Here is a 24,804-nt window from a genome sequence, read left to right as displayed (position 1 = left end):
CCAGGCTCCTCTGTCCATGGGATTTCTGAGACAAAAATACTGGGATGGGTTGCCTTTTCCCTCTCCAGGCGATTTTTCTGACCCAGGGATCAAACCTGCATCTCCTGCATTGGCAGGCAGATTTTTTTACCACTGAGTCACCTGAGAAGCCTGTAAAAAAAAAAAAAAAAAAAAAAATATATATATATATATATATACATATATATATAAACCCAATGATAATTTGATATATATTGTCAGTAGCAGTGTGCCTATAATATATAGTCATTCATGTTAAATGAAGTTTCATGTGTGAAATTTTCTGGGTTAAAATATTTGTATTAATTTTTCAGTGCAGAGACAAACAGGTGAAGATGGCTGATAATAATATCATCACATGCCAAATAGACTAAAAAACTCATAGACTAGATACTATTATGTGAGCATACAATATTATCATTAAAGAGCTCTACATTTTAAAAGGTCTAATCTAATTTTCTATTATCTTTGAATGAAAAGCAGAAGCAGAATTTAGGGGCTCTTAGCAACAGCCATGTGAATTTTTCACCTTAAGGATGAAGTGAGGAGACTAAAAGAGTCTAGGTTTGATTTTGATCTCTTAATTTTCCCACTTCAAGAGTCACCATATCTCTCGCCTTAATAATGCACTGCAGCCAAGTCCTCTTCATGTCTCATTGTCTAAAATGCATTGCGTGGCTTGCCCAGAGGCTATTGGGAAAGTAGGGGAATAGAACAGGTTAGACACATGGCCACTCCAAGTAAATTAGGGTTCCCTCAATAAGGAAAGAGAAGGAGAATGGGCATTGGGAAGGCATCAGCCGTGTCTTTTACACTCACATTAGTGTTTTTGTTTTGTTTTTTGCTTGGGGCATTACAGGCTGGAACCAACGGTTATATGGCTCCTGAAATCCTAATGGAAAAAGCAAGTTATTCCTATCCTGTGGATTGGTTTGCAATGGGATGCAGTATTTATGAAATGGTTGCTGGACGAACACCATTCAGAGATTACAAGGAAAAAGTCAGTAAAGAGGATTTAAAGCAAAGGACACTGAAAGAGGAAGTCAGATTCCAACACAGTAACTTCACAGAGGAAGCAAAAGATATTTGCAGACTCTTCTTGGCTAAGACACCAGAGCAACGCTTAGGAAGCAGGTAACTATCATATAAAGACATGATTAGTGATGTCAGCTTTGCCACAGGGATTTGGAGAATACTTTGGATTGATGATAAGGCCTTGGTATTACATAATAGTAGTATTTTCTTATTATTATTTGCATATTGTGTGGTTAAGTATTTTCAACACTTTCAAATACTATGAACACTTGATGTCCAATAGTCTCCAAAATACATTTTAAAGTGAAAAGGTGAAGTGCAAAGCAGCATAAATTAAAAAGAAGAAAAAGAATACATAATTCAAATAGTTGCATAGAATATTTCAAGCAGAGTATACAAGGAATATATAGGATTGATTGAATTTATTTTTATCTTTTGGCTGCACTGTGTGTCATCAGTTCAGTTCAGTCACTCAGTCGTGTCTGACTGGTTGCGACCCCGCGGACTGCAGCACACCAGACTTCCCTGTCATCACCAACTCCCGGAGCTTGCTTAAACTCTTGTCCATCGAGTTGGGGATGCCATCCAACCATCTCCTCTGTTGTCCCCTTCTCCTTCTGCCTTCAGTCTTTCCCAGCATCAGGGTCTTTCCCAATGAGTCAGTTCTTTGCATCAGGTGGCCAAAGTATTGGAGTTTCAGTTTCATCATCAGTCCTTCCAATGAATATTTATGACTGATTTCTTTTAGGATGGACTGGTTGGAACTCCTTGCAGTCCAAGGGACTCTCAAGAGTCTTCTCCAACACCACGATTCAAAAGCATCAGTTCTTCGGCACTCAGTTTTCTTTATGGTCTAACTCTCACATCCATACATGACTACTGGAAAAACCATGGCTTGGACCTTTGTCAGCAAAGGAATGTCTCTGCTTTTTAATATGCTGTCTAGGTTGGTCATAGCTTTTCTTCCAAGGAATAAGTGTCTTTGAATTTCATGGCTGCAGTCACCATCTGCAGTGACTTTGGAGTCCAAGAAAATAAAGTCTTTCACTGTTTCCATTGTTTCCCCATCTATTTGCCATGAAGTAATGGACCGGATGCCATTATCTTCCTTTTTTGAACACTGAGTTTTAAGCTAGCTTTTTCACTCTCCTCTTTCACTTTCATTAAGAGGCTGTTTAGTTCCTCTTCACTTTCTGCCATAAAGGTGGTGTCATCTGTGTATCTGAGGTTATTGATATTTCTCCCTGCAATCTTGATTTCAGCTTGTCCAGGATTTCTCATGATGCACTCTGCATATAAGCTAAATAAGCAGGGTGACAATATACAGCCTTGATGTACTCCTTTCCCAATTTGGAACCAGTCTCTTGTTCCACGTCCGGTACTAATTGTTGCTTCTTGACCTGCATACAGATTTCTCAGGAGGCAAGTAAGGTGGTCTGGTATTCCCATCTCTTTCAGAATTTTCCACAGTTTTCTGTGACCCACACAGTCAAAGGCTTTGGTGCAATCAATAAAGCAGAAGTAGATGTTTTTCTGGAATTCTCTTGCTTTTTCTATGATCCAACAGATGTTGGCAATTTGATCTCTGGTTCCTCTGCCTTGTCTAAATCCAGCTTGAACATCTGGAAGTTCATGGTTCACGTACTCTTGAAGACTGGCTTGGAGAATTTTGAGCATTACTTTGCTAGTGTGTGAGATGAGTGCAATTGTGCGGTAGTTTGAGCATTCTTTGGCATTGCTCTTTGGGATTGAAATGAAAACTGACCTTTTCCAGTCCTATGGCTGCTGCTGAGTTTTCCAAATTTGCTGGCATATTGAGTGCAGCGCTTTCACAGCATCATATTTTAGGATTTGAAACAGCTCAACTGGAATTCCATCACCTCCACTAGCTTTGTTTGTAGTGATGCTTCCTAAGGCCCACTTGACTTCACATTCCAGGATATCTGACTCTAGGTGAGTGATCACATCACCATGGTTATCTGGGTGATGAAGATCTTTTTTGTATAGTTCTTCTGTGTATTCTTGCCAACTCTTCTTAATATCTTCTGCTTCTGTTAGGTCCATACCATTTCTGTCCTTTATTGTGCCCATCTTTTGCATGAAATGTTCCCTTGGTATCTCTGATTTTCTTAAAGAGATCTCTAGTCTTTACCATTCTATTGTTTTCCTCTATTTCTTAGCATTGGTCACTGAGGAAGACTTTCTTATCTCTCCTTGCTATTTTTTGGAACTCTGTATTCAAATGGATGTATCTTTCCTTTTCTCCTTTGCCTTTAGCTTCTCTTCTTTTCTCAGATATTTATAAAGCCTCCTCAGACAACCATTTTGCCTTTTTGAATTTCTTTTTCTTGGGGATGGTCTTGATCACTGCCTCCTGTATAATGTCATGAGCCTTCATCCATAGTTCTTCAGGCACTCTGTCTATCAGATCTAATCCTTTGAATCTATTTGTCACTTCCACTGTATAATCGTTAGGGATTTGATTTAGGTCATACCTGAATGGTCTAGTGGTTTTCCCTACTTCCTTCAATTTAAGTCTGAATTTGGCAATAAATAGTTCATAATCTGTGCCACTGTCAGCTCCCAGTCTTGTTTTTGCTGACTGTATAGAGCTTCTCCATCTTTGGCTGCAAAGAATATGATCAATCTGATTTTGATGTTGACCATCTGGTGATGTCCATGTGTAGTGTTTTCTCTTATGTTGTTGGAAGAGGGTGCTTGCTATGACCAGTGAGTTCTCTTGGCAAAACTCTGTTAGCCTTTGCCCTGCTTCATTTCGTATTCCAAGGCCAAACTTGCCTGTTACTCCAGGTATCTCTTGACTTCCTACTTTTGAATTCCAGTCTCCTATGAGGAAAATGATATCTTTTTTGGGTGTTAGTCCTAGAAGATCTCGTAGGTCTTCACAGAACCGTTCAACTTCAGCTTCTTCAGCATTACTGGTCGGGGCATAGACTTGGATTACTGTGATACTGAATGGTTTGCCTTGGAAACAGACAGAGATCATTCTGTCATTTTTGAGACTGCACACAAGTACTGCATTTTGGGCTCTTTTGTTGACTATAAGGGCTACTCCATTTCTTCTAAGGGCTTCTTGCCCACAGTAGGTCATCTGAATTAAATTCACCTATCCTGGTCCATTTTAGTTCACTGATTCCTAAAATGTTGATGTTCACTCTTGCCATCTCCTGTTTGACCACTTCTAATTTACCCTGATTCATGGAACTAACATTCCAGGTTCCTATGCAATATTGCTCTTTGCAGCATTGAACTTTATTTACTTCTATCACCTGTCACATCCACAACTGAGTGTTGTTTTCACTTTGGCTCCATCTCTTCCTTCTTTCTGGAGTTATTTCTCCACTCTTCTTCAGTAGCATATTGGGCACCCACCGACCTGGGGAGTTCATCTTTCGGTGTCCTATCTTTTTGCCTTTTCATACTGTTCCTGCGATTCTCAAGGCAAGCATACTGAAGTGGTTTGCCATTGCCTTCTCCATGTGTCATATGGGATCTTAGTTCCTCAGCCAGGGCTCAAACCCATGCCCTCTGCAATGGAGGCACGGAGTCTTAACCACTGGATAGCCAGGGAAGTCCCAGGATTGATTGACTTTAAAAAGAGAGAAATTGAGAGAGCTGGTGACTGGGATACAAAATAACAATTTTCATTAGGTAAACCTATTAATTCTTGAATTTTAAGCTATGTGAATAAATTATCTACTCAAAAATGAGTAAAAGTAAAAGTTAAAAGCCATCAGTACAGATAGCCATAGTTCTGGGAAATTCTGCCCCTTTTAAACATCTCTGTAAAATATCATCAATCAATCAATAGATGTTTAATAAGTACATATGATGTTTCCAGGTATGTTGAGTACAGTTGAAATTAATTTTGAGAAAAGTCAAGTTTTATTGCTTACAATGGAATAATAAGATCAAGATATTTTAGAAGAAAAAAATTAGAAAAGCTTACCTATGATAGCACCCTCGGCAGCAAGTAATTGTGTTATGTAGGGGGAAAACCAAGATTTTTCAAGTCACAGAGATAGACTTACATCCCAGCTCTGCTACATACTGGTCATTTTACCCCCAGCAATTGAATTATTTTCTCTGAGTCTCAATATCCTAACATATAAAATGAGATTTTTGCGGGTGTGATGGTTAATTTTATGTCTCAACTTGACTAGGCCACAGTCCTCGGATATTTGATCAAACATTATTCTAGATGTTTCTGTACAGGTATTTTTAGGCGAGATTAACATATATACACATGAGTAAAGCAGGTTATTCTTCATTATGTGAATGGGCCTCTTGGTAGCTGTTTGAAGGCCTTAATAGAAAAGAACTGGTTTCCCTGGGAGAAGAGGGAATTTGCCAGCAAATCATCTTTGAACTTGAACTGCACCTCTTCCCTGGGTCTCCAGCCACACAGCCTACCTTGCAGAATGCGAACTTGCCAAACCTCCACAGTCACCGGAGCCAGTTTTTTAAAATAACACCCCCTCCTCTTTATAATATACATATTGCTAGGAGAGAAAAGAACTTTTCTTCTACCCTCCTTAGGTTTAGGAATGGAGGCCTGAAAATTAAAATGCCAAAAGATGATTAACAAGAGAAAAGACAGGTTTTTATTTACATTCATACACAGAGTTCACAGAAAATTGTGGCTAGGAAGCAGTTAGAATTTCAGGCTTACACACCATCCTAATAGGGAAGGTGGATGGGGAGAAGGTCACTTCCCAGAAAACAATTGACTTCTTTGAAATGGTGGGGGAAGGGCGCTTATGGGAGAGCAGTTGACTTTTAGGAAAGATAAATGGCCCTTAGGAGACTAGATGGGAGATATGATATCTTTGTGACAATGTCTATTTAGGTGTGGTGCTGACTTCTCTCAGTGGTGATAAGAGTCAATCTTTCCTGATTTCAAAACTCTGAAACTCTTGGGAAGAGGATTTATGAGTTAGGTATTTTTCCAAGGCTCTGCTTATTTTAAAGGCAGACAAGGGGACTTCAAAACCTGCATCTGCTGACTCTCAAATACCTGCAGTGCAGCTCAGTTGTGTCCAATGCTTTTGACCCCGTGGTCTATACAGTCCATGGAATTCTCCAGGCCAGAATACTGAAGTGGGAACCTGGGTTGGGTAGCCTTCCCAATCCCAGGGATCGAACTCAGGTCTCCCGCATTGCAGGCAGATTCTTTACCAACTGAGTTATCAGGGAAGCCCAGTTTTTATGTCACTGATGTACATTCCAGACCCCTTCAACACCCTTTTGGTTCTGTTTTTCTAAAGAATGCTAACTCACTCAGTGGGATATTTTGAGGCTTAGATATAATGTATACAAGGTTAGATTCTTTACCATCTGAGCCAACAGGGAGGTTAGATATAATGTATGTTAGGAATTATTCAATAAGTGATAGCAATTATTAAGTAGTCCTAAGAGTGATATCAGATAATGTTTTAACTCACCTATGAGCTTATGTGTCTTAAATTACTTAGACTGAATTTTCAAAATCTAAAAACATATAACAAATAGAAAGTTACAACCATAAAGTAATATGACTGATTTTTAACATTACCAAAACTTGGGGGGCGAAATTAAAATCCTCTGAGTAGTTGTCATGGAGGCTCTGGAACAAGGCTGCCTTAGCTCACAATGCTTTTGTATGGAGGCAGGCTTTTGATTTTTGACCTGATTCTTTAAAATAGTGAAACAAAAAACAAAAAAAATAAAATAAAATTAAATAGTGAAACAAAATGTATTTATAATGACTTTCAAAACATTTCAAAGATAACCAAACTAACAAAGGAGTATTTTGAAATGAGATTAAACCCTACATTGATGTGAACTAAAATGTGGAAGTGATTTTCTTGTGTAGATTTCAACATGGTTGTATTAATGTGGTCAGAACAGGCCATGTTGTGATAACAGGCAAATCCCAAAGTCTCAACAGCTTTAAAGTATTATTTCTCATTCACACGAAGTCCTTTATATGTCCAGTGGTTCTCCAGCTTATTTCCTTCCAGAGCAGTGACTCAAAGCTCCAGGCTACTTCCAACTTTCAGCTCCATTGGAACTTGTGGTTTTCGGTTGCTATGGCAACACGAGTATATATATATATATATATAGAAAACCTGGGAGCTTTGTCCTGCCTCAGACCCACCTCACAAGTCAGTTCAGACACACTTCTGTTAGCCAGAAAGAATCCTTGGGCCCTAAGAGCCAGGAGGCTGTCTCACATTGCCTTCTATCTGCCCAGGGAGGAGGAGAGGAGAACTGAAATGGTGACCACTGATCATCTCTACCATTCTGGATCTCGTGAGGGGGGTGGGGAGGTGGGGTGGAGAGAGGATGTGTCAACAGTGGCCAAGGCAGTGGAAGAAGTGAACAATCTCTTTAGATCACTTCCCTGAAGGGAACACAACCCACTTGTGTTTGAATAAAAATCTATCTCAATACTTTATAAGCACACTTTGAGTCTATAAAATGAAACATTGACCAACCTTACAGCACCATATCATGGCCTGAAGCTGCTCTGTCAAGCGAAATCTTTTTAAAAAGCAGTTGTGACTGTTTTGAATAAAAACTGTTTACAACATTAGAGAGAAGGCATATAAAAACCAGCTGTTCAGTGAAAAGAGAAAACCTTCCAACATTTTCGTTTCAACTCTTTGTATTTTTTAAACATTCATTCAGACGAAATAACATTTGATTAATGTCGTGGGCATCCTCCAAAGGCAGCAAATGCCTAGACAGAGTATTACACAGTGGAGAGGGCAAGTGCCCCCCTCCCTGTTGCATTCACGAGCATTTGAAAGAAATTAAAAACCCTGCTCTTTTAGACATCACTCAAGGGATTCTCCTCTTTTGCCTTTATGTGGGGTCTGTGAGTTAACTTTGCAGAGAGGCCAAAAACTTTTTTGATCATCTCACAGGGACGCCGGGTAGGGTCAACTATGGTGTTTTCCAATAAAATAAAAAGTGAAGACTTAAGTACTTTGCGGGATTTATTCTGATCAGATAGTGCAGACAAGGACAAATAACCATGTTAAGTCTCTGACTTAAGCGCTTCTCCAAGACACAGTTTCGGGCCAATTCAGGTTCTTGGCAGACCAGACCGCACAGTGCAGTCCTTGTGTATGGGCAGCTGGTATCTTTTGTTCATTGACTGTTACCAAAAAATCCATTGTAATCTGTGTGGGGTTTGGTAACACAAGAGCCCCTGTCAGTGCTCTGAAGTGTATTTAATAAGCGGGAGAAGTCTCCCTGGAGCTGCTGTTCTGGCTATTAGAAAAGGTGTTGCTTTCTTCAATAGCCTCTTCTATTGGTCCAAGGGCACAGCATGATGATGCGTCAAAAGAACCCTGAACAGGGACTTCCCTAGTGGCCCAGGGGTTAAGATTCCCACTCCCACTGCAGAGGGCCTGGGTTCAATCCCTGGTCAGGGAGCCTGGAGCTCCCATGAGACAACTAAAGATCCCATGTGCTGCAACTAAGACCCGGCATAACCAAATAAATAAAACTTAAAAAATAAAATAAATTTTATAAAAGAGACCTAAAGAAAGCTGCCAGGGAAATGTTTAAGAGTCAACTGACCTTCACACTATTTCTAATTATACAACTGAGGCTAAACATCACTCGTGTCAAAGAATCAAGTGATCAGCCCCATGGTGGCCTTGATACAGAGGGAAAGGAGCAGAAGTTGGAGCGCCTAGTCTTGTGTTGTTAGCATCAACAACCAGAGGCATTTATTGGAAAGGGGCAAAAGGCATGGGCCCTGCACTCTAGGGGCATCTGGTGGGAGATGTTGAGGAACATGAGGAAAACCTCAATGTGGCCCATCATTTCCTTGTCTATCTGTGACTAGTTGCAAAAAAGGCAGCAGTTGGCCATTCTTAATGGACAAGCCAAGGCCATCTGGGCCTAGTTGAGATGTTAGTTGAGAACTGTGCATTTTGGGGGACTTCCCTGGTGGCTCAGTGGCTAAGAATTTGCCTTCCAATGCAGGGAACACAGGTTTGATCCCTGGTCAGGGAATTAAGATCTCACAACCAAGCCAGAGCACTCTAGAGCCTGTGCACTGCAACAAAGATTGCCTGTGCCACAAGCAACTAAGAACCAATACAACAAAAGTAACTAAATAAATAAATATTTTTTAAAAAAAAGAGACAATCATGCATTTTTAAAAGTTCACTCTATTGATATATAGTTGATTTACAGCATGTTGTTAATTTCTGCTATATAGCAAAGTGATTCAGTTACACATATATAAATATATTCCTTTTCATATTCTTTCCCATGACGGTTTATTACAGGGTACTGAATATCGTTCCCTATGTTATCCAATAGGACCATGTTGTTTATCCATTCTATATATAACAGCTTGCATCTGCTAATCCCAAACTCCCCATCCACCCCCCACCCCTTGCAACCACAGGTCTGTTGTCTAGATTTGTGAGTTTCTTTCTGTTTCCTGCATAAGAAAACTGTACATCTTGATGTGAAGACTGGCTCGGCAAGTTCCCCGTGGTTACTGAGCCCCTGGGCGCTCTCCTTTATCCAAGTTAAATCTGCTCAGAGTGACTTTAAAGGTGTCCTCTTGACCTCTGGTACAGTGCGTTCATACCTGCCAGCAGCCATCAAGGTGATACAAGCTGCTTTCTCATGGCACCTGGTCCCATCCTAACTCCTCTGTTGTCTTCAAGACATACAGACCTGAGGTTCATTTCTGATATACTTGAATAGAATTTTAGCTCTAGTCTTGTTCTGACACATTTAAAATCTATCCGATACCAACCCCCATTCCTTGAATATACTTCGATAAAACTGACTGAACAACAACAAAAGAAAGAGAAAAAAATCGTTTGAACCTGATACCGCAAAACAGCTCCCCGCCTTTTTTAAACATTTCTTGAAAACTTGGACTTAAAGAGAATCAAGAGGGCACTTCCCTGATGGTCCCTTCTCACTCACAATGCATAGGGCCCAGGTTCAATCCCTGGTTGCGGAACTAGATCTTACATACCACGACTAAAAAAATATGTCCCATATGCCGCAAATAAATACCTTTCTTTAAAAAGAAAAAAAAAGAACCAAGAGAAGTGTATGGTAGACCACCCTTGACATAGTCCCCCAAAATCTCCACCTCTTGCCGTCCACACCCTTGAGTAACCCCTTCCCTTAAGGATGGGCTGAGCTGACTGACTTGCTTCTAACATACAGAAGAGGGTAGAAGTAATGAGATGTCATTTCCAAGATTAGGTAACAAAAAGAAGAGGCTCACATGGTGAGGCGGGTACTTTCCAGTAACCATGTCAGTGAGCTTGGAAGCAGATTACCCCTATCACCGACCCACTAGTCCAACCTTCAGATGAGAGCGCAGCCCTGACCAATAGCTTTACTGTGATGTCACTGGAGACCTTGAGCCAGAAGTGCCCAGTTTATCCAAGCCTAGATACCTGCCCCACAGAAACTGTGAGATAATAGCAAACGTTTGTTGTTTTAAGTCACTGAATGTTGGGGCTATCTGTTACACAGCAAAAGATAAATAATAGAAAAAGTTACACAACTAGAAACACACTTTTCCCCCTTATTCTAAGGCAAATACCAGAATAATTTCTAGCATTGGGAAGAAGGGCTTGAAAACAAATAATGATAGTCTTGAGTACCAAATGTATGCTCATTTATGCTACTAAAAATTGCTGATGGGTTAAGTCTTTAAAGATTATTGTGGCAGTTGGGGGAGGTAGGTGGGGTTCTTTGAAATTGTGTCATATCAACAGTAAGGAGATATGACTGCTATCTTTTAAAATGTAAGTGGTGATCAGGTGAGGAAAGACATGCTTAACTTCTCTGTGACCCTGAAGAACAAAGCAAGAGGATGTGACTGGAGGTCGCAGGCAAGCAGGTTCTGGCCCCACTGAATTTTGCTGGTGTTTCCGTGAAACACCATGAACAAAAGCCATGCCAACTGCTTGACTCTAAAAATTCCATCTAAAGTGAAAGTGGTCTACAAACAATGAAAATGCTACTGTATGCATATGGTAGAATTGTGGGGTGATTTTTAAAGATGTTATTTTTCTAAATTATTCTTTTTATATCATCTTTGCAATGAGAATGAAATGCAATTCTAGGAAAAGAATAACCACATGCTTTGTGTTGCTAGAAGAGCTCCTCTTTGGGTTTGTTACTATGTCTCAAGCTGACCATCTCCTTTCTTCACAGAGAAAAGTCTGATGATCCCAGGAAACACCATTTCTTCAAAACCATCAATTTTCCTCGCCTGGAAGCTGGCCTAGTTGAACCTCCATTTGTGCCAGACCCATCAGTGGTTTATGCCAAAGACATCAATGAAATTGATGATTTCTCTGAGGTTCGAGGAGTTGAATTTGACGATAAAGATAAGCAGTTCTTTCAAAGATTTGCAACAGGTGCTGTCCCCATAGCTTGGCAGGAAGAGATTATAGAAACAGGACTGTTTGCAGAACTGAATGACCCCAACAGGCCCGCAGGTTGTGGGGAGGGTTCATCCAGGTCTGGTGTATGTTTGTTATTATAAGTTGTTCTCTCTACCAGACCAGCAGCAGGAGTCTCAGCTGACAGAATCCTCGCATGTTCCTAATACATGAAAATCTGTTGTGGAGGACTGATCAATCAGGAGGGGCACCTCAACTACAAAACAGTTCAAAAAACAAACGAACTCACCACTAGGACATATTTTCTCTCCTTCCTTCCCTCCTTTCCTCCCTTCTTCTTTTCCTGCCTACCTTACTTCTTTATTCTTGCTTTCTTCCTTCACAAAGTACTGTCTCAGTTTTCACTGAGTGCTGGGAAAAGGAGCCCTCAGATTTGTTCTGATAAAGTAAAAGCCTGAGCCTTCGCCATCATGCCCTTGAAAATGACGTCAAGTCCTAGGAGCAGAGGATGGAGCTTTGGGGTATGCTCAGAAAAATAAGCATTTGCAATTCTTAGTAAATAATCATTTTAGTTTTTCTTTGCTTATATCTTTTCTCCCTTTCATCTTTCAGCACTTCCTCTGCTTCTGTACTTATGAAAAGGATTTTAAACCTGAAAATAAATATTTCTGATTTCCTTCTCCCCTGTTTAAAAAAAAATAAAAGGAGTGTATTGTAATATTTTGGAACTATTTCAGATCACAAAATAATTTTTAATTTACAGAATGTCTCTTTTTCATATTTTTGAAATATTCTACCATTATAATGTTGAAGCATGTTAAGTATAGATACACATGATGTCTGTGGATTAACGTATTCTGTAAATTGAGTTCTTTCAGTAGTATTCTACAAATTGCTTACTTGTATACTTCCATATGCCATTGGTTCCCAAATTTTGCTGAACTTTGGAATCACCCAGAAGTCTTTTAAAATACTAATGTGTAACTCCCACTGCCAGATTTTAATCGATCTGGGGTACAACCTGGGCATCTAGATTTTCATAAGCTCTCCGGGTAATACCAGTGTGCAACAAAGTTTGGGATCTACGGCCATGTAGATTTAAATGTTATTATATATGGATCCTTGTTTGGGTCACTCAAAACCCCAATCTGACATTTTGATAGCAATCTTCCAAATACTAAAAAAAAAATGCCTAACTTTGGCAATTGCACTTAAATGAAGTGAATATAATCTATATTCATCTTGTAGATTTTCTTGTCCAGGCACACTTTAGTTCTTCACACATATCTTGGGAAGTAGATCTCTTGACTGTTTCAAGACCTAAAGGAGAAACATGGGCCTTGAAACTAATTTGAATAAATGGTGGCCTTCAATTCAAGAGGGTGCCCAGCCAACACTCTATAAGAGAATTGTACTTAATCGTTCAGTCGTGTCTGATTCTCTGAGGTCCTGTGGACTATAGCCTGCCAGGTTTCTCTGTCCATGGAATTTTCCAGGCAAGAACACTGGAACAGGTTGCCATTTCCTTCTTTAGGGGATCTTCCCGACACAGGGATTGAACCTGCGTCTCTTGTGTCTCCACCTGCATTGGCAGGTGGGTTCTTTACCAGTAGCACACCAATTAGCACTTCTCAAAAGCACAGCCAGGATTTCCCTGGTGGTCCAGTGACTAAGACACCATGATCCCAATGCCCAGGTTCGATCCCTGGTCAGGGAACTGATCCCACATGCTGCAACTAAGATTCCAATTGAGACCTGGCATAGCCAAATAACTAAATAAAACAACAACAACAAAAATTTTTTTTTAAAAGCACAGCCAAAAAATAAAACAAAATAAAAAGCACAGCCAAAGTAAGAATTTTAAGGCTGAGATATATATACACACACACACATAAATATATTTATTTGACACAAATATATCTGGAGTGATTGTGTGTGTGTGTGTGTGCATAAGGCAATCTCCTTTGTCCCAAAGGTGAGAAACTTAGCTGAACTTATTTTAAAAGTTTTGTCCCTTGAGTAAGGGAGTCAAAAATTACAAAAACACTGGCAAAAATTCTTTTGGTTAATTGGAATCCACCTAACAGTAATCCTCAACTATAAGACTCAACTACAAAGTCAATCATATCTAGAACCAGGAGGAAGAAACCCCCTGGGAATTGAGTCCTGGTTAGAACACCTGCCATTCGAACTCCTGCTCATCCTCTATCCTCACTGAGCTCCCTGAAGCTCCAAACCCTACCCTGGAGACACCACAGAGTCACCCAAGCGATATACAGGTGTGTCCACCAGATTCTTCTTCCTAAAGCAAGAAAGTAGATTACTTTGATTAATTTGATAAAATTTCTGTCTGTTTAACAAAAAACTAATCAACAGTTAACAGAAACCTAATTAACCACAGCATTCCAAGAGTAGAGATCTCAAGATATAGCTTTATAAGCATTAAACACTTTTTTAAAGTGATGTCTACTTGCATTCATTTTTTTCATGTGAATGCCTACTTGTCTCGATTAACTTTAAAAGCAAATCTGTTTCACTTTTTAGAAGTAACTCAGGAAAATAATTGAGTAAGAATTTGCCTGCCGATACAGGAGACTCAAAAGAAGCGGGTTTGAGCCCTGGGTCGGGAAGATCCCCTGGCACCCCACTCCAGCATTCTTGTCTGGAAAATTTCATGGGCAGAGGAGCTTGGTGGGTTACAGTCCATGGGGCCACAAAGAGTTGGATATAACTGGGCACAGGAGTACATTCAAACAGTCACCAGGTAAGTATGTGTTGAGCTCTAATTAAACTGAGCCCTATACTAGGTAGTGCTGGGGACACAGTAGAGAAATAAGACCACCATCTAAGAAAGGCCATGTGGTGTCATGTAGAATGCAGATTTCTGTGGGTATATTACTCACATTTTCAAAGAGGAAACTGATACTCATAAATGTTTTGTAGCTTTTCCAAGGTCACACAGCTTTGCAGGGTTATTGAGAAGACATGAAGTAGACATAATAGAAATAATTTATAGGAAGCACATAGCCTGTGTTGTTGTTCAGTCACCCAGTTGTGTCCGACTTTTTGTGACCCCATGGACCGTAGCACGCCAGGCCTCTCTGTCCCTCACCATCTCCCAAAGTCTGCCCTAGTTCATGTCCATTGCAACGGTGATGCCATCCAGCCATCTCACTCTAATAAATTGAAGATCATGGTCAGGAAGTAGCAGCAGGTCAAATGACTCTAGGTTGAGGAACAAACTATCAAGAGCTGAACCCACATCTTCATTAAAAGTTACAGAGGAGAAAAAAAAGAAAAAGAAGAAGAAGAAAAAAAAAGTTACAGAGGAGGGAATAGAGGCAAGAGAGCTGGTTCCCGGGGAGTGGTTGAGAAGGTAGTTCTTTACACACAACAGAAGAAAGATCTAATTGCAATAAGTGGAGACATGGCAGCCCATATTAGGCCTTCTGCCTATCATTTGCCAGGTGGGGATTCACCTGGGCCAAGTCAGAGTGAAGGAGGCTGGCTCGTCTTTCCAAGGACAGGGCAGGAGAAGGAGAGACCTCATTTCAGAGATTAAATGTTGGAGAGAAATAAGCAAAGGCTATGCAGTCTGCTCAGGTTCTGGGTGGGATTCAAAACCTAGGTAAGATGGGACTTTCCTGGTGGTCCAGTGGCTAAGATTCCATGCTTCCAGCTCCCAATGCAGGGGACCCAGGTTCAATCCTTGGTCTGGAAACTAGATCCCACATTCCACAATTAAGAGTTCCCATGCCACAACTAAAGATCAAAAATCCCAAGTGCTGCAACTAAGACCTGGCACAGCCAAATAAATAAATATTTAAAACAAACTTAGATACATGCAACCAGATGTTTCATCAAAAGAAAGAAGTGATTTTTTTGAAAAAAGGTGGTACTTGCCTATTCTTAAAAAAGTTACAATGACCTCATGTTTTTAGAGAAAAATTTTATAAACAAAATGAAACATCAGGGGAAACAAAAGCATATATGAATGAAATATTCAGGGAAAGAAGAACCAAGAAGTCATTTTTATTCTTCTAGTTTGTCAGGGATTGTTTGAAATGTTTGCTTCTTAAAGGAGATTAGGACTTGGAGAACTTGGAAGTGCCTTGCAAAGCAGAAGGTATGGATGATGTTTTCACAGAAAACAGTGATGAATGCTTGATCTTAGGTGTAATTTTTCTTTTCTTTTCTTTTTCTTTTTGGCCACACTGCACGGCACGCCAGATCTTAGTTCCTCAACCAGGGACTGAACCTATGCCCCCTGCAGTGGAAGTGCAAAGTCTTAACCACTGCACCTCCAGGGAGGTTTCTGAGTTTAGAATTGTAAGCCACAAAGTGTTAAAAAGTATTCTCAGAACTTCCCTGGTGGTTCAGTGAGTAAAATTCTGGCTCCTATGTAGGGGACCCCTGCTCAGGGAGCTAGATCCCTGCACACGGCAACTGTAAAATCCACATTTTTGATCTTTAGTTGTGGCATGTGAACTCTTAATTGTGGCATAAAAATCCTATATGCCACAACTAAGACCCAGCACAGTCATAAATAAATACATAAATATGTAATACATTTTTTAAAAAAGTATTCTCAATTAGTTACTTTGAATATCAAATTTAAGATGTTTCTCATTTAGGTGACCAGGCATGAATGTGAAATAACTGAATAATTTAAGCTTTGCTTCTTGGGAATTGCTCATTTGAAATCATAGAGGAAATTCCCTGGCAGTCCAGCAGTTAGAATTCAGCACTTTCACTGCACACAGCAGTGGCTTTGATTCAATTCCTGGTTGGGTAACTAAGATCCCACAGGCCATTGTGGTGCAGCCAAAAAAAAAAAAGGCAGAAAGAAAAAAGAAATCATAGAGAATTCTACATCAATTTTTAAAGATCATTATTATTATATTGTGTTTATCATTGGGGCAGTTTATTATATATTAAATTTTAGAGAGTAAAACATGATGAAAATAATGAAAAATATATAATCCTTGATTCTTAAATGATTGTTCTTGGCAGTTACAAACCTTAAGGAGAAAAAAAAATCATAAAAGGAAAAAAATAGATACAAGATTTTGGGGGGTGGCAGAGGGGAGCCTAGAAGACTTACCATATTAGCCATTTTGATTATCAAAAAGTAAAAAGACTGAATTTTCTTGGATCATCTGGGAAAAATAATTGCAGTTGTATAGGCTTCATTCTTTCAATAAATATTCTTACAACAATGTGCCAGGCCCCATTTCAGTTTGAGGAGATATTCTGGGGTTTGTCCCTTTAAAATTTTTAGATTGGAGAGTGCTTTCGTTCACTTTGTCTTTCACTAAAACTTTATATCTCTCTGGGGAAAGATGAATTTTGTTTTCCTCATTTTTTTCCTAAGTTTTCTGCACTGAACATTTAAACTTAAACTTGAACATTAGAACTTAAAAAGTTCCTTTTAAAAATCAAGAAAAAGTATACATTTTAAAGCAAAACATAATTGGACCTGGGTGTGAGCCCAGGCTGGCTCGGGCAATAACCAACTCCCAAGGACCTCCTTTTGCAAAGGAGAAAAGGAAAGATATACCCATTTGAATGCAAAGTTCCAAAGAATAACAAAAAGAGATAAGAAAGCCTTCCTCAGTGATCAGTGCAAAGAAATAGAGGAAAACAATAGAATGGGAAAGACGAGATCTCTTCAAGAAAATTAGAGATACCAAGGGAACATTTCATGCAAAGATAGGCTCAATAAAGGACAGAAACGGTATGGACCTATCAGAAGCAGAAGATATTAAGAAGAGGTAGCAAGAACACAGAAGAACTGTACAAAAAAGATTTTCATGACCCAGATAATCATGATGGCATGATCACTCACCTAGAGCCATCCTGGAATGTGAAGTTAAGTGGGCCTTAGGAAGCATCACTACGAACAAAGCTAATGCAGGTGATGGAATTCTAGTTGAGCTGTTTCAAATCCTGAAAGATGATACGTGAAAGTGCTGCACTCAATATGCCAGCAAATTTGGAAAACTCAGCAGTGGCCACAGGACTGGAAAAGGTCAGTTTTCATTTCAACCCCAAAGAAAGGAAATGCCAAAGAATGCTCAAACTACCGCACAATTGCACTCATCTCACATGCTAGCAAATTAATGCTCAAAATTCCCCAAGCCAGGCTTCAGCAATACGTGAACCACGAACTTCCAGATGTTCAAGCTGGTTTTAGGAAAGGCAAAGGAACCAGAGATCAAATTGCCAACATCCACTGGATCTTAGAAAAAGCAAGAGAGCTCCAGAAAAACATCTATTTCTGCTTTATTGACTATGCCAAAGCCTTTGACTATGTGGATCACAGTAAACTGTGGAAAATTCTTCAGGAGATGGGAATACCAGATCACCTGGCCTGCCTCTTGAGAAATCTGTATGCAGGTCAGGAAGCAACAGTTAGAACTGGACATGGGACAACAGACTGGTTCCAAATAGGGAAAGGATAACATCAATGCTGTATATTGTCACCCTGCTTATTTATCTTATATGCAGAGTATATCATGAGAAATGCTGGGCTGGATGAAGCACAAGCTGGAATCAAGATTGCCGGGAGAAATATCAATAACCTCATATATGCAGATGACACCACCCTTATGGCAGAAAGTGAAGAAGAACTTAAGAGCCTCTTGATGAAAGTGAAAGAGGAGAGTGAAAAAGTTGGCTTAAAGCTCAATATTCAGAAAACTAAGTTCATGGCATCCAGGGCCATCACTTCATGGCAAATAGATGGGGAAACAGTGGCTGACTTTATTTTGGGGGGCTCAAAATCACTGCAGATGGTGACAGCAGCCATGAAATTAAAAGATGCTTATTCCTTGGAAGGAAAGTTATGACCAACATAGACAGCAAATTAAAAAGCAGAGATACTACTTTGTCAACAAAGGTCCATCTAGTCAAGGCTGTGGTTTTTCCAGTGGTCATGTATGGATGTGAGAGTTGGACTATTAAAGAAAGCTGAGCCCCTAAGAATTGTTGTTTTTGAACTGTGGTGTTGGAGAAGACTCTTGAGAGTCCCTTGGACTGCAAGGAGATCCAATCAGTCCATCCTAAAGGAGATCAGTCCTGAGTGTTCATTGAAAGGACTGATGTTGAAGCTGAAACTCCAATACTTTGGCCCCACCTGATGCCAAGAGCTGACTCATTTGAAAAGACCCTGATGCTGGGAAAGATTGAGGGCCGGAGGAGAATGGGACAACAGAGGATGAGATGGTTGGATGGCATCACCAACTCAATGGACATGAGTTTAGGTAAACTCCGGGAGTTGGTGATGGACCGGGAGGCCTGGCGTGCTGCAGTCCATGGGGTCTCAAAGAGTCGCACACGATTGAGCAACTGAACTGAACCTCCTTGCGGGCTTCCCTGATGGCTCAGTAGGTAAAGAATCTGCCTGCAACATAGGAGACACAGGATGTGCAGGTTCGATCCCTGGGTGGGGAAAACCCCCTGGAGAAGAAAAATGGCAACCCACTCCAATATTCTTGCCTGGAGAATCCCATGGACAGAGGAACCTGGCAGGCTACAGTCCAAAGGCTCACAAAGAGTCAGACACAGCTAACCGACTTAAGCATCCAAGGACCTCCTTCCCCACCAAAAGGCATAAATTAGCCTGGGTACCAGGATTAAGTCCAGGACTCCTGGTCTGAGCCTGGAGGGTCTTCCTCAACAGAGCCAGACATTAGTGCCTAAAGGTGGGCCAGATTATTGGTTCCACAATCCAGACCATGAACTGCTGCTGGTTGGTGGCAAAATTTTGACAGAACCTCAAAGGAAAAAAAAGGAGAACGTAGCAAGTTTTTCAAGCACTATGCTCTTCAAAATATCTCCTTTTATCAAGTAGCTAAAATGTCTTCTTTTATGAAGTAATTGATATTTGACAGAAGTAAAAAATGCAGACCAGTGACCACCCCTCAAATATTTTTTGGAAATTTTACTGACACTTGAGATTTCAAAATCTGGAACCCCACTGGACTGGATGACCTTGAAGCTCCTTCCAACTACAGGGAAACTCTACTTCAGTGCAAAATGATGCCTTGTCTAGAGGAAGATCTACAAACTTTTTCTGTAAAAGACGTGATAGTAAATATTTTAGGTTTTGTGGATGAGAACTACTTAACTCTGCCTTGTGGTGGCAAAGCAGCCACAGACAAGGGGAAGGAGTGAATATGTCTGCGTGCCAATAAAGCTTTATTTACAAAAACAGGTGGTGGACCTGGATTCAACCCACAAGCTGTGGTTTACTGATTGTAGTCACAAATGTCTTATTAATCTGACTAGATTATCTGATTCTAAGAGCGTTATTTTACAATTCTATAAATTATAAATAGCTAACTGCGATGTAAATTAATTCTTGATTATCTATGTTCAAATGACCCTTTCCCACTGAGTTAGTTAGGGCTATGATAACAAAGTACCATAAACTGGGTGGCTTACACGAGGGAAATTTATCTCAGTTCTGAAATCTAGAAGTCTTAGATCAAGGTGTCATTGAGATTGGTTTCTTTGGAGGCCTCTGTCCTTGCTTGACTTGTAAATGGCCACCTTCTTCCGGCTCAGGGCTTTCCTTCTCCCTCTGGCTCAGGGTCTGTGTCCTAATTTCTTCTCCTTATAAGGACAACAGTCATATTGGATTAAGGCACCCTGATGACCTCATTTTAACTTGATTATCTTTTTAAAGACCTTATCTCCAAATACAGTCACAGTTCAAGGTACCTCACGTTTAGGACTTTAACATTTGGGGAGATATAATTCAGCTTATAACACCCCTGAAGCCAATTTTATGTCTATTTGCTCATTCATTTCAACATTTCTTTACCCCATATAAATCAGTGGGTTTTATTACTTCTCTGAACTGGTTTGTAAGGCCAGTTTCCTTCTTAAAGAGTTAAAGTCTAACATGTGTTCATTTTTATTTCTGTTACATCAGTCATGATTTTAACACTCCCCCTCTATTTTTTGAGGATTATCCATTAACACAATGCAGAATGTCACAATGCTATCAAGGAACCTGGGGCATATTTTGAAAATTCCACTTCCATAAGCAAAAGTTCTCAACAAGAGCCCTCTCTCTTTTTGTTCTCTTATGAAACACACAGCAGAGAGCAGAGCCCCTAGACAGAGGGCTGGTGCGAGCGGTGGTGAGCCCAGAAAGCTGCTAGCATTTCCCCGGGAGACTGGTTGAGGTGCAGAGGGCCAGCCGACTATTCTATAGTTTTAAGCCTATTCTCTTCATCCTGGGTCTCCCATCTGCATGGCCAGCTGTCAGGCACATTCCTGCCATGCCCGCTGTTCCTGCATGCAGTAGGGGAAGCTTTCAGGAAAGAGGAGTGGGGAGGAGAAAGCCAGGGGCCACAAGAATCAAAGACAGCTTCACAAGTTCACCTGCTCTTAGGGTGGGGCACTGAGCCTGAGGCCACAGTGCAAACATGCATTCCAGAGGCACACCCAGAGGAGGGCCGCATTTCAGAGTCCCTGGACTAAAGATTCCCCTCCGAAGTTTGCCAGTTCAAATGCAGGATGTCCTGTTACATTTGAATTTTAGTAAACAATTAATTAGTGTTTTTGCTAGTATAAGTATATCCCAAATGTTGTGTGGGACATACTTATACTAAAAAGTCTCAAATAAATAAATTTTTTAAGAAAGTCTCTTGTCAAAAAAAAAAAAAAAAAGAAAGTCTCTTGTCCACAAGTGTACAGAATTGATTGAAGAGAGTCATTGGCCAGGACTAAAGAAAACGCAGGAAAACTCCCAACACAGCCCCTGACACATAGGGCTCCACCTGGGTTGTTCAAACTTGTGGCTTCTCTCCTCCTACGCAGCTGCTGTGAATTTTTTTGTTTTTTGACAAGCCCACATGTGTGCTCTTATCTCTAACTATCTCTAACTCTATCTCTAACTCACCTAAAGAGTTGGCCAGGCAGCATTGCCAGCATCGCCAATAATAATAACACAACAAAAACTCCTATGTGTTGAGCACCTGCAATGTGCCAGGCACCACACTTAGCACTTTTTGTGTATTATTCCCAGTGCTCACAATCGCTCAGTGGAGCTGGTATTATCTGCATTGTATTGAGGAAGCAGGAAAGCTCCAGAATTTAACGGACTTGTCCAAGTACACAGTAAGTGCTGAGTAAACCCAGGTCTACCTGATGGCTCTTGTCCATGTGGTCACTGGTTTCCCAGGTAGGAACTGCCTCTCTTCTACTCCCTGAAACATCTCCCACGGGGCTCAGAGCAGAATCACTGGACCAAGCCCAAGGAGGAAATACTTTTTTTAAAAGATGTATTTTATTGGTTCTAAATGGACTAAGAAGTTGGGGCGGGGGGAGAACTAGGAGTGAGGTGAGTGAGGCAGCTGGAGCACAATATTTCGAACATTTGAACAGCACTCTCTCTCAGGATCATGCCAGTAAGTGAAGCCTGGAAACCTGCACAAAACCAAAACGAGTGCCTCTGTCACAGAATGGAAGAGACTACCTCAGTCAATTCCATACCTCAGATCTTTCCTTCTGCTGGCCCTAACTCTGGGCCTGTGGCCTAGTCAGCTCAGGTGCAGAAACATAGAAAAAATGCTTTTGAAACATTTATTTATTCTTTGCATCTTCAAAAACAATCATTTACATTTATTCATACAACAAATTCTAGTTTAGGACTTACCAGGTGCTAGGCCTTTTGTAGGAGACAGGAATACAACCTGGGATAGACCATACTTGTCCTGAATTTGGCTGGATATCTCCATTAAGCAATATCAATCAATAATTTTTCCTCCTCCTCTTGCCACCCTTTAATGGATGTCAAGGACCCAGAGGCACAATGCCCGGGAGGCAGGTAGTTAAGAACAGAAATTCACTTTCCCCTCTTCCTTTCCTCTTTAAAATATTTCTTGCAAGGACTTCCCTGGTGGTTCAGTGGTTATGAGCCCATGCTTCCACCACAGGTGGTGTGGGTTCAATTTCTAAGACGCCACAGGCTGCAGTGCATGGCCAAAAAATAAAGTCTTTTTTTAAATCAATAAATTAAAAAATCTCTCCCAGGTTTATGCTTTAAAATCCTTGTTCTTACAAAGCTGTGAAATTAAGACTTGTAAACTCCTCATTACACCTCCCCTAAAGTGGAAAGTTACAGGCAGACCAAAAGACAGATCCAGATCAGATCTTGGTGAATGTTGTTTTAACAAATGCCAGCGGAATGAAGGGGCAAAGCCTGCCCTGGCACATGTCATAACTGGTAACAAGGCAGACAATGGTAAGACCGCAGCTCAACCAAACAAACATGCGGATGCCCTTGTCTGCGCCTCGCTTCCCAGGGAGCGGGGTGCCCTCCGGCCCTCGCCTCTGCTTGGCTGTGTTCTGGGCCAGGCTCATAAAAACAGCACAGCAGATACCACAGGGCAGAACTTGGCCCAGACATGTGGGGTTTTCATGACTGTGATTACTTTACGACTTTATCGGCCACATTTGCTGTCACGCTTGAGTGTTTAATCAATTCTGTCACTTAAGATTCACATGCAGTTTGTAGACTCGCTGGCCACCTTGCCGCTCCCTTCTGCAGAGCACTTTGGGGCATTTTGTCACTCACTGTGCTCTACCTTGTTGTGTGTAGGGGTGCAGAAAGGAAGAGAAATAAATCCGTTCATTTGATTTGGGAACAAGTATTTAAGAAGAGGGCCAAAACCATTCACTGGATTCTGAATTCTCTGTGACATGCTGACATACTCTATCTGCTCACATCTCCCACCCCGCTTTCTTTGATGAAAAGATAGCTCAGCTCATTCACCTCAGATGTTACATTAAGTTGGAATTTTCTTTTTTCAAGATCTATTTATTATGTATTTAGTTATTTATTTTTGGCTACGCTTGGGTTTTCAATGCTGTGAGTGGGCTTTCTCTAGTTGTGGCAAGAGGGGGCCTCTTCTTTGTTGCAGTCCACGGGTTTCTTATTGCAGTGGCTTCTCTTGTTGTGAAGCACTGGCTATAGGGTGCCCAGGCTTCAGTAGTTGCCACCTGCAGGCTCTAGAGTGTGAGCTCAGTAGTTGTGGCACACCAGCTTAGTTGCTACTCAGCATGTGGGATCTTAATTCCTGGACTAGGGATTGAACCCATGTCTCCTGCGTTGGCCAGGCAGATTCTTAACCACTGGACCACCAGAGAAGCCCAAGTTAGTGACCATCTTGCCAGTGACTGTAAGTCACTATAAAGGTGACTATAAGCCAGCATCCCTTTATATAAGGAAGAAGGAGGGACAATGGGAAAGACTAAAAGCAAAATGCAGGACTTCCCTGCTGGTCCAGTGGTTAAGAACCCACTGGGGACAGTGGTTTGATCCATGGTTGGGGAACTAAGATCCCACCTTCTGTGGGGCAGCTAAAAACCCATGAGCCACAACTAGAGAAAGCCCAGCACTGCAATGAAGACCCAGTACAGCCGAAAAAGCAAAATGCAATTCCAAATCAAAGTTTACTTCTAATCATACCCCTGCCTGCCCCGAATACTAAATCAGGGAGATTGTGAGTGCATGGAAGATTTCCATTGCAAAATATTCCAGAGAGAAATTGTTTGACTCTGTTTTGGAAGACATGGACTATTAAAATATTGTGTCATGAGGCCGTGTCTGCACTGGCCCGGCAGCATGCTCACCTCTTCCCATCTCTAAGGTCTGGGTGACCTCACTTTTGTAGCTTGGATTAGATCACAGTGGGTGTGTCTGCATCACGAAAATTGGCAAATCCTACAAAGCGGATTTGTTTTTTTCTGAAGAGTTAGTTTTTAAACATTTACCAGCTCTTCACTGACTTGTCCCTGGCACATACCATGTCTAGTTAAGGTATGACTCTGCCCGGGACCCCATAAGTTCCGCCCCAAACTTTGCTTCTATTTGCAAGAGGTGGGGCAAGGTTGTAGGGGAGAAATCAGCTAGAGTCACAAGCCACTGCCCAGGGGAGATACTCACCAGGAGCTGAGAAATGGCAAGGAAAACTGGAGGTGAGGCTTTGAATATCTGAAAGATGACACTAAGAGAATGTGAAAGAAAGGAAATCACCAAAACCAGAAAGGAAAGGAAGGCAGGGAGAGGAAAATGGGCCAAGTGGTCTGTAAGTTCGCTACAAAAATTCTACAAAATGTCCTGAGGTGTCCCATGGAATCATCACTCCACATGGAGGACTCACTAAAGATGTGATGAAGCTAATGTGGGCATAAGGTTTGACAGAAGTTACTTCATGTTAATGGGATCTGCCACCTCTTACATACACACTTCCATGAGTGAGTGAGCGAAGTCACTCAGTCGTGTCCAACTCTTTTTTTTTTTTTTTTTTTTTTTTTTTTT

General features: G+C 40.9%; 1 protein-coding gene across 1 annotated transcript in view; it reads left to right on the top strand.

Annotated features, from left to right (window-relative positions):
- GRK7 (G protein-coupled receptor kinase 7) overlaps positions 1-12,164 on the top strand; it is a 36,339-nt gene extending 24,175 nt beyond the window's left edge. The window contains exons 3-4 of the mRNA XM_043474441.1: positions 878-1,152; positions 11,275-12,164. Coding sequence (XP_043330376.1) covers positions 878-1,152; positions 11,275-11,608 — 609 coding nt within the window. The 3' untranslated portion in view covers positions 11,609-12,164. The remainder of the gene's footprint in view (positions 1-877; positions 1,153-11,274) is intronic.
- Positions 12,165-24,804: the final 12,640 nt, after the last annotated feature.

Source organism: Cervus canadensis, chromosome 7 (genome assembly GCF_019320065.1).
Source record: "Cervus canadensis isolate Bull #8, Minnesota chromosome 7, ASM1932006v1, whole genome shotgun sequence".
NCBI classification, from domain to species: Eukaryota; Metazoa; Chordata; class Mammalia; order Artiodactyla; family Cervidae; genus Cervus; species Cervus canadensis.
Note: the sequence above shows the minus strand (reverse complement) of the source record. Positions and strands in the feature narration are given on the sequence as shown.